General features: G+C 48.1%; 1 protein-coding gene across 1 annotated transcript; it reads right to left on the bottom strand.

The window, feature by feature from the left end:
- Positions 1-3,571: 3,571 nt before the first annotated feature.
- On the bottom strand, positions 3,572-4,528 carry LOC134147129 (olfactory receptor 51H1-like). Its single transcript, XM_062587977.1, has one exon. The coding sequence runs from the start codon at positions 4,526-4,528 to the stop codon at positions 3,572-3,574; it is 957 nt and encodes a 318-aa protein (XP_062443961.1).
- Between the last annotated feature and the right edge of the window lie 5,906 nt (positions 4,529-10,434).

Below are 10,434 nucleotides of genomic sequence, written 5' to 3'. Positions count from 1 at the left end.
GTGAAGCAGAAGTTGAGAACCTACACTTTTATTGGCAAGAGGGAATTTTGTCACGGCAAATATACTCTGTAGGTACAGGGCTGAGTAAATGCAGATAAGAGAAAGAGAACAGGTGGAAAGCACTTGTAGAAGAATTGTAATGAACGTTATTACTTTTGGTGCCATCAATGGAAAATCAAACACAGAAAAATAAACAATAAATGTTAGGAAGCCTGATGGTCCTGTCAATTATTAAATGAAGCTGGTAAATTGCTGTAACTCAGATATAGCTGGAGAATAGCTGAGCTTAGAGGGAGCTGCACACATTACTAATGCATGCAAGCCTCAGTGTGGCATATTTCATGTTCAAATCTAAACTAACAGGCAGCAAAGTACCTGACAAGTCACTTGGTAGAGACAGTGAGATGCTTTTAGGACAAATACAAACACTACGACAAATCTGGTTATTCAGTGTCGCACAGGTGTTCTGGGAGTGAAATGCATAAGTTGCATACTGTTCAGGAATGAAGGACCATCGCCAGGAAAGCTGGGGAAGCCCCATTTAAAGCAAGAAGGACAAATTATCCTATCACCTGTGCCTGGAAGGAGAGGCTTCTTGGGTCTGTAAGTTAGAGCCCCAGTATTAACCAACATCTCTTAGCTGAAACGAATGAAGTCAGCCTAATCCAGCTGTCAGTTTAACCCAGCTGGGTTTTTTTGCCTTTGAGGCAAGAGGTTCAAAACAACCACCAGATCTGTCAACAGCTGACGTGTATCAACTGCATTAACCTCAAAGCATCTCAGGGAACTGTTCTGCGCCACCCACGGGTGATTAGAGCAATTAGAGCAAAAAATTGCCCATAGCATGCTGAATCTGACTCATTGGATTTGGCAAAATGTTCAAGCAAGAGTTAAGCTGTTTCTTCATTCATTCACACAGCAACATGGATGTGATGCACGTACAGTGTGATACTGCTGAGAGTTCAGAGCTCCGTTGTTAGGTCCCCAAGTTCTAACCTCTCACTGGCAGATCAAAGCAGCTTGGCAATTTCAGGAAGAGAATGCAAACGTCCTGCTCTATCTCATAGTTTTGTCTGTATGGTACGAGTCAGCCCTTTGGGAACATTGACTGTGATGGCTTATTCATCTGCGAACGTCTGGGTGCTGGCCACCACAGCAACGGTCAACCTAGGCCATTTTACAATGTTATGGTCTGTCTGTTACTCATCTGATTCAGCCACAAACTGGGCTGAAATTGTTTACTCTCTTGCATCCAAGAGAAGTTATATGTGAGTGTGGCATAATGAGACACAGCAGGGTGAAAAAAGGAAATATAAGCCTCAGGCTGAAGCTCATGACCACCTTCCAGGAGGTGAGAGGGAGCAGACTGTTGTGTCCTTTGCTAATTCTCCTATTAGCAGAAGTACAAGCAGACATTGGAATTAAAGCTGAGCAAAAACACTGAGTATTCTTTTAACACAGAGCAGAGAGGAACTTGGACTTCTAAAGGACTAAAACTTGATAGGGAGCTGGAGTAAGCCACCACTCACTGGGAAACACTGATTTATAACAGCTGTGCTTCTGGCTTTACATAGTAAAATTGCCTGCGTTCAGACATCTGCTTTTCAGACACACCGGGAAAACGTCAGACTGGACTACTGACCCTGGAAAAAAACACGGAGAGAATTCTAGCAGATTCCCAGCCATCAGGCACAAAATCTTTATGCGAAATGTTTCCAGCTTGGGACATTCATATCTCCCCGGTAACCAGCTTTCTTTTTGCACTGAGCACATATTTGCAGACCAATCCCTTCTTACTGTCTGAGTGACACGAAACTTTGCAGCATGCACAGGAGCACCTATGTGTTCCTGTCCTGCTACCTCACAGTGAAAGTACCTGAGAGACAGTGGAAGAGACAGAGGATTTCCTTTGCCTGGTGAAAAAGAAGAACCCAGGTACCATTTTCACAGAGCTCTTCCATGCTCATCAGTACAGTGCCACAGTACCTAACTCCCTCTCACCACAACGATTCCCATCATTTGGATTCTCCATAACAGCACCTAGGAGAGTTAGGAGAAGCTCTCATGATATTGACCAAAAATTGCTCTTAAAAAAAAAATACATCAATTTGTTCTATGTACCAAAGCTCTCCAGCTCTCTCAGCACAGCCCTATAGTGCTCGGCATGTCCCTAGTTTGCTGAAGCGTGCTAATACCTGGTCAGGGCTTCCTAAACTCCAATTTTGACCCTGTAGCTCTTCTTTAAACAGCCACACTGAAATCAGCTGAGTGCCCACCCTGAAATGGGCTGTTTCCTTTGCCTTCATCACCCACCACCACGAATCAGACAGCCAACATGATCTCCAACATGATGGTTTCTCTTTCTCCTTCTTTTCACTCTGCTCCCTCTTTCTTGGCCAGTAAGCTACTAGGATAAGGCAAAAGGCTGTGGAAAAGGCAAGAGAGGTAAAAGGAAGTCTGAGAAGAGCGGGCCAAGTATTGAGGTTCAGCTCTTCCCTGCCAGACAAGCGAGAGGGATTGAGTCCAGTAACAGCTGCTATTTTCTGGTGAAACAACCCAGTTAGCAGCAGTGGGAGGCCAGATCAGAACAGCAGATTATCGTGGGAAGCTGGGTTGAACAAGACAAGCTGCCAGTCCCTGGGGTGAGTGCACAGATCCGCGCAGGGGGAAATGGCTTGGGCATGGCTGCAGCAGCCCCTTCCCTGGTGTGCACCATCTCCATGATGCTACAGCAAAGCGCACCCCAAGGAAAGGTGGCAGCATAGCTGAGGGTGCAAAAATAGTAATCTGGATGGTGGGAGATGTTCAAAGTGCACTGAATAGCTCCTGCACCCAGGTTCAATGTGGAACCACTCTTCTACGACAGACATCCTACTCTCATTTGAATTATGCCTGGGGAGGTTGGGGAGATTTTCACAATGATCCCAGAGAGTTATGAGCGAAGGAGATGATATCATGAGACAGTAAAAAGACATACACTCCCCTTGCAGACCCCCTCAGTGAGTCTGGACTCAAATGTTTTCACTCTTTGTGCCATAGGCGTTAGTTCCTACCTGGTCTCCACAACTGCAAAGACACAAATCACTTTATTAGTGCAAAGAAAGCTGAAGAGTCTCCTATAACCACATAAGTCTGGGAATCGAGGGTTTAATGTAATTGACTGATGAAGGGATATTTCTAATTAAAAGCACAAGCCTTAGGATACTGTTTGCATTTCTTCAGAGATTAAAACTGCTAATAGCAGTGAATCCCTTGACTAAAATCTGTTCTCAGCAGTCTTCTCTCTCCATAGCTGAAGGGAGTCCAGCTTTACGACCAGCTCACACTAGCTCTGCTCTCTTGCAGACTTTCTGAGAAATGAAACATCCCAAAATGAGAGGTGGAATAACATGAATTGCCATAATCCAGCCTTCTCTGAGGAGAAAAATGAGCTGTTTTTCCATGTGGGTGACAGGTTTGTCATGGGGAGTGAAGTAACATGAATGATTTTCTCCCAGAAAATACTCTCCATGATCAACCAATCTGTAAAGGAAAGGAAGGAGACTGGCTTTGGTGTGCTGCCCCTCCAGGACTAGACCTGTTGCTGGGCCCCTCTCCAGTGGAGCAGGGTGAGAATTCGCCTGCGGATTTGCTTGGTTTTCCAGCTGTAGACAAGCGGGTTCAGGACAGGTGGCACCAAGAGGTAGGCATCAGCCATGAGCGTGTGAGTAAGTGGGGGCAGGTGCTTCCCAAACCTGTGGATGATGGACAAACCAATGAGAGGGATGTAGAAGAGCAAGACAGCACAGAGGTGGCAGATACAGGTGCTAAAGGCTTTGGCTCGGGCTTCATGGGAGATGGTTCTCATAAAGGCCCTGAGGATCATCATGTAAGACAGCAGGATGGTCAGGGAGTCAAGGCCTTTGGTGAGTATCACTGCAGTCAGTCCATACAAGCTGTTGACCCTGACATCTCCACAAGCCAGCCTCAGCATGTCTTGGTGCAGGCAGAAGGAGTGTGACAGGAGTGTGGACCTGCAGAAAGGGAGCTTCTTAATAAGGACAGCAACTGGGAGCACCACACAGACACCTCGCATGAAGATCACCCCTCCTGCCTTCATGATCAGAGGACTTGTCAAGACAGAGGCATATTGCAAAGGGTAGCAGATAGCGACGAAGCGGTCAAAGGCCATTGCAACCAGAACACCAGACTCGATGGCAGAGAAGAAGTGGATGAAATACATCTGAATAATGCACGCATCAAAATGGAGGGATGTGGACTCAAACCAGAATATACCCAGCATGGAGGGTAGTGTGGAGACAGACAAGCCCAAGTCTGCCACTGCCAGCATGGAGAGGAGATAGTACATTGGTGTATGGAGACTGCGGTCTGTCTTTATGGTCCAGAGCAAGGTGCAGTTCCCCAAGAGCATGAGGAGGTACAGGGAGCTGAGAGGGAATGCCATCCAGTAGTTACTCATTGGCAGACCAGGAATTCCAGTGAGGATGAAGGTCAGGGGACTGAAACCAGTCTTATTGGAAGTGGGCATCCCATGCACCGAGGGCACAGGAGCCTAGCAGTCATAGAGCTTCTTGGAATAACAACTGCTTTATGAAGCTCTGCCCACACGCTGACTAGAGCGAGGCTGGAGAGGCAGGCTTTTGAAACACCTGTGCAGCTGCCATCCATGCCTCATCCATCACACCAAACCAAGGGATGGCATTAGCAGATCAGACACAGACCTCTGAAGCTCAGGCGCCTGTCCAGGCTGTGTGCAGCCCTGAAGAATGAGGGAAAGAGCAGCACAGCATACGGTGGGTCTCTCAATCATAGTCCCTGAACGCTAAACATCTGGGGTTGCAGGATACCTTCATGCTCAACCCTTTCAAGAGTTGGCCGAGAGCTTCTCAGCCATGCAGGCAAAGTTCAACCTCGCTACACCAGGGTGAGGGCCTGTGGCCGAGGTCCTCCTGCCTGTGAAAGCAGAAAAGACAAGGGCTGGGAGAGACCTGGGAGGCGAGTCCTAGGGAAGGGGCCTGCTGCTCCCACAGCCACGATGGGAGCAGGAGCAGCAGGGGTGGCCAGGCAGGACACTGGGGAGCTGCATCCCCAACACCACCCAGGCACCCACTCCTCCCACCACGGTGCGCAGGCAGCCGCAGAGACAGAGTCTCTGTCACTTTGGCAGAGACAAAGTCACTGCTGGTTTCTGCACAAGCTGGAGCAAGAAGTCAGGAGAAGGAAGGAAAGGGGGATGGAAAACGAGAGACACACAGACAGGGAAAGGTCAAGATTTGTGCAAAACCAAGTGCAGCCAAAACAGAGAGATAACATCTCGCTCTGCGGTGGGACGCAGTACCATTACACTTGGATCTGTGTTGATTTTTTCCCCCTTTTTATCACAGTAAAAATGTAAAAAGTTTCAGGAGCTTTATCAAACCTGTAGGCCAATTGATTAAACTAGCCCTGATGGAAGGAAAATGGATTTGTGTTTTTCAGCTGCCAAAAATGTTACATGGAAAGGAAGAAACTCAAAGGCCTAACTATGACCTGAAGCGGTGCCTGAGGCCATTAGGAAACTGAAGAACAAATGCTGTGTCTTCATCTTACCATCCTGCAAACAGCCTGCGTCATGGGCAGCTCCACTGGCTGCCGTGGGAGACCAGCTGCTGTGTACAGGGACCAGGAGGCAGAGGCAAGCAGGGTAGGGAGGGGGGAGAATTTCCAAGGTAATTTCCATTTTTCCCAGGAAATATTCCAAGCAGGTTTGTCAGAAAATGCAGTTAAATTTAGTGCATGTTAAAAGCACAGTCTAAACAGGCAGTGGTCAAAGCAGTACATCCTCTGCTCTGGCCGTGGCAGATCAGGGAAAATGTGCATGTCTCTATTCAGCAGGAAACAATCACGTTTCCATCACCGAAAAGCACAAGCTAAGGTTTGCTCTTAAGTATGTGCATACACCCACACTTAGACCTTATCTACTACCAATAAAAAAAAAAAAAAAAGTCCTCAAGATTTCACATGAGCAAGGCACCATTCTGGAGCAGCTGGGTCCCCTCACACCTGCAAATCGCCCTGCTCATGAGGGGTGCTGCTCTATCGCAGCAGGGTAGATAAGGACCTAAAGGACCAAAGTTAAGGAGCTAAAGACCCCTCTTTGCTCCTGGAGAGAGTAAATTTATTGTACAAATAAACATACTGTTCACAGAGCATTTGAGGGGATGAAAGAAGTTTATAATCATTGATCAAGATCAATGTTCAGGAAGGCTTTTCAGATCAAGACAATCTGTACAGATGGGATCAAAACTAAGATTTAGTAAAGCAATTTTCTGTCTTAGCACTTTTCTAATATGCTGATTCTCTGCTTCTGCCAGAGATGTCTGGAATTTCTCATGTTGATTCAGGTCCTCAAATAAATTGCCCTTCTTGGGGAAGAACGCATGTACTCCGTACTCTTCCAGCCATCCCCTCCAGTACTTACCCCAGACACAGCAGAGGACTTGGGCAGGGACCCAGGGGCAGCCCTGACTGTGCAATCTGCTGCAGACACGCACTGGGCGGACGGTCTGCCTGGAAAGCCGTATTTAACCAGCCAGACCAAACCCCTTGGGCTTCTCTGACACAGTGGGAAGTCACAGCTGCGGTCCTTGCTCTCGAGGGCTGTGAGCACCACGGGTGACCTAGCGAGCATGACGGCAGATCTCCCCATAAGGGGGAGGGAAGAGCAAAGGCTCCTGATGGTGACCCCTGCTACAGACCAGAAGTGGGATCCTGATTACTGGGAAGAAAAAAATATCAGGCTTTGTACAGGAAAAGGAAGTGTTAACAAGGGATGTTGAAAGCAGAATTGCAGCATTTTAAGGCCTGTGTAGACAGCAGCAGGTTTCTGGAAGTTTTGGCTACTCTAAATACTTTCTCAAACATTCTTGTAGAATATCATTGCTTTACTCCTGCCTAATGTTTGCAAGCTCTTTGCTGATAAATCAAGAGGCTAAAATCTACAGCATGGGCTTTCTGAAGTTATAAACTGTGCTCTCCCAAGCAGCCTTTGTCAAGGCAAGACACTGTGCTACCACCAGTAAGCTATCTTCTGACAGAATAAGGTGGACTCCTACCACTCAAGCAGCCCAGTTCCTCTGCAAGGTAACTCCTGCTGCAACAAAGATGAGCAAGCACAGCAGTGTAGAAGAACTTACTGTGTCGTTTTCCAGGTGAAATTCTGCCCCTTGTCAAATGTATTTGAAAAATAAATAAAACATGACCATGGTAACTATCGAGTCAGACCACCTGTAGAGCAGAAGCCAGGCACAATCTGGCTCTAACCCTTGCATGGAGATGATAATTTAAAACCAAACAAGGACATACTGTTTAGAAAGTTACAGCATCAATATCACTCAGTTTCAGTGTTTTTCTAAGGATTATTTAACTACAGAGGTAAATTCAGGTGAGAGGTAGGTGTGCATTACCACTACCCTCCAGTGCTAGATGGTGATCGCAGCTCCGCTTTTGCAAAATAGGTGGGAGCTCCTAGAGGCAAGGTATCCCGATGGACACCTGCATCAGCACAGGTTAGCTCTGGTCGTGCCACCACCTAACCTCTGTGGCGCAGTCAGGGTTTGAATGGCAAATACAGGCCCAGGGTCCCAAGCCTCCACATTGGGCAAAGGTTCAGGTTCAGCTGAGAGTACCATGCTTTGCGTAGCTGTGTCCACGTGTGTGGATGCATGCATGGATATGTGTGTGTGTGTATAGGTGTGTGCACATATACATGTATGTGTGTGTGGATGGGGGTGCGTGTGTGTGTAAACACCAAAACCAAACTTGCATTAGTCTCTAGAAAAATGGGACTGGGTCTCTGGGTGTGCCCATAAAGAGAAGAGCAGAAGTAGAATGTGTTTTTCGTAGAAAGGTGAAAATGGGAAAGAGCAGGAAGCTAGGCTGGGGAGCAGGATACTTGTGTGTATAAGGTGGGGCAGAAGAGAGGATATCACTGGAGTGACTGGGAGCTGCTTAAATAAGGCATCAACAACCATATTGAATATACTAGGTGTGGACTTCACTGAGGCCTGGCAATACAGAAGAAGAGAATAACATCAGTGAAGAAAAATGGCATTGAAGAAACAATAAATAAGGCAGCAGGACCTGACCTTTCCAGGGGCTGGTGTGATTTCAGTTTCCCTCCAGCCTGAGTTAGGACCTCATGGCACTGAACACCCCTCATAGATGTGCCCCTGGTGCTGACAGGTGCATTGCAGGGTGGAAGAGAATAGGATTTATTTGTGAATGCATCCATTAAATGAATTAAATGATTAAATTCTGGTAATACATTAGTACTAACATGGAAAAATGAAGGGGAAACTAAAAAGCACCAACTGGGAGCGCAGCAAAAGAAAGCATTTGGGTGAGTGTCAGAGCCTCACTGGAGACAGGCAGTACTTGGAGCTGGCCACTGGAAATGAGCCTTAGAGAGCACATCTAAGAATGGTTTCCATTTGCAGAATGGTTTTCAGATGGACACTTGCTCTTCCAAGGGCTGTTTGCCTCCAAAGCTATTCTCTGCCTGCAAGGAATAGAGTCCAGTGCATGCTGTACCCCTGTTAGTGTTGGTCCAAAGCTCACCCAAGTAAGGCAGAAGTGCCTGGTCATGTGGAAGCCCATCTTCAGGGTGGCTGGTGCCACTGCATGGAAGCTCCTGGGCTGTCTATGGGATCATGAGAGCCACCCAATGCGAGGCTTGAGTCTGCCTCTCCCCCACCTCTCTCTTGTGGCCGGTGGCTGTGAAAGGGAAACTTCATTGTGCAAGTGAGACTGGGGGACCCAACACAGGGCCCTTCATGGGGTGCACCTGCCCTTATCATGGGAATATCCTTACGTATCCCTTACCTGCTGTCAAAGGCAGCACCCCAGCAGGTCTCACTGGGGCCAGAGAAGGTGACATGACTCTTCCCACAGTGCTTTTCATCACTAGCATCCTCTCCCTGCATACTTGGGCTGGGCCTGATTGAACCAACAGACCCTGAGCATCTTCATAGCCCCTGGGAGAGTGATCCAGCACCCTTTTCTGAAGGCTGCTGGCAGAGCACAAATCTGAACTGCGCTGCAGAAGGTGTTTAAGTATCATCAGCCCTGAAAGCGATGCTGATTTGGTTAGAGGATTGCATTTTGCATGGCAGATGGGCTCTGCAGCTCGGAGCCTCCAGATCTCAACTTCACGCTCTGCATCTGAGACACTCGGGTGCTTCCCTGCGGCAGGCACAAGCTGCTGCAGCGGTTTGGCCACCGGGAAGTTCCTGCCAGCACGCGCAGCGTTAGAGGAAACGGGGAGAGAAGTGGAGCTTTCCAGCTGCTGCTACCGGCCTTGAGGGACTTTGCAGCACTGCACTATAAACGCCGGCGGGCTGCGTGCACAGCACGGCGGCGGCAGCAGGGCTCACATGTGCTCATCCCTCCCCAGGCCGTTCGCACCGTCCGCAGCTGCCCGAGCAAGGTGAGTTCGCCAGAGGCCTTCACTAGAGATCCTTAACAACGCCCATTTGGGTCTGCCTTAGCCAAAGACGTAGCTCTTAGCCCGAGTTCAACCACAATGGACATCCTTTGGCAGTTTTCTTTCTTTTTTTCCTAACTAGTCCTTCCTTCCTCATTTTTTGATAACTAGAAAATCTCATTTTAACTCCTCTCTCCCCAGAAAGGTCTGGTTTCATTTTCATTTTTTTTCTTTTAATTCTTCTAAGTATTGCAGCAGCAAATGACATGTAAAATTAAACTCCCAGCAGTTTTGTTTCAGCTGTGTCGAAATGGAGCATTCAGGCAGGTCAGAGGCAGCTCTCAGTTTTGAAAATGCCACGGAGACCACTCACTGCTTCAAAACCCTCCTTTGCTGCTCCTGCCTCCCATGAATAGTGACCCCAAGCAATACATCGGAGCCCTTTCCCAAATCCTCGGGTCCTCCAGGATACACTGCTGTCAAACACAGCACTCAGTCGCACCAACAGGTTGTCTCAGTAGCATCTTACCCTTTCCAAAGAGACAGCCAGGAACAGGGTCCTTTCCCCAGCTGGGATAACAAATGTGCAGTCTGAGGGGAAAGAAAAGCTAATAGTAGAGGAGGAATGACAAATTCTGCAGTAAACCCACACTCCCTTTCACATCCTCAGCTTACACTGGTTTTACACCTGCAATGCTCCTTTGGAGCTTTGCTCCGGTGCTCTGCGTGAGGTCTGAGCCAGGCTTCGAGAGCTAATTGATGGAAAATAAAGTGATTGTATTTTAAGCATGAGGCAGAGGGAAGTGTCCCTTGGTGAGGGTGAAACAATGGGTGGGTCTGTCCCACCACCTTGGTGCAGTGAGACCCCATCCTTCAGTGTCCCATCAAGGTGGGTGCTCAGCCACCAGGCAAGTGAGGGGGACAACCCATCGGGGTGTGTGCCGGCAGCATCTCCAGCCTCGGTGCAGAGA

This window comes from Rhea pennata, chromosome 1 (assembly GCF_028389875.1).
Source record: "Rhea pennata isolate bPtePen1 chromosome 1, bPtePen1.pri, whole genome shotgun sequence".
NCBI lineage: Eukaryota > Metazoa > Chordata > Aves > Rheiformes > Rheidae > Rhea > Rhea pennata.
The sequence above is the reverse complement of the archived record's forward strand: the minus strand, read 5'-3'. Positions and strand labels throughout refer to the sequence as shown.

Coding starts and splice junctions, on each gene's coding strand:
- LOC134147129 (XM_062587977.1), bottom strand. CDS start 4,528: ATGCCCACTTCCAATAAGACTGGTTTCAGTCCCCTGACCTTCATCCTC.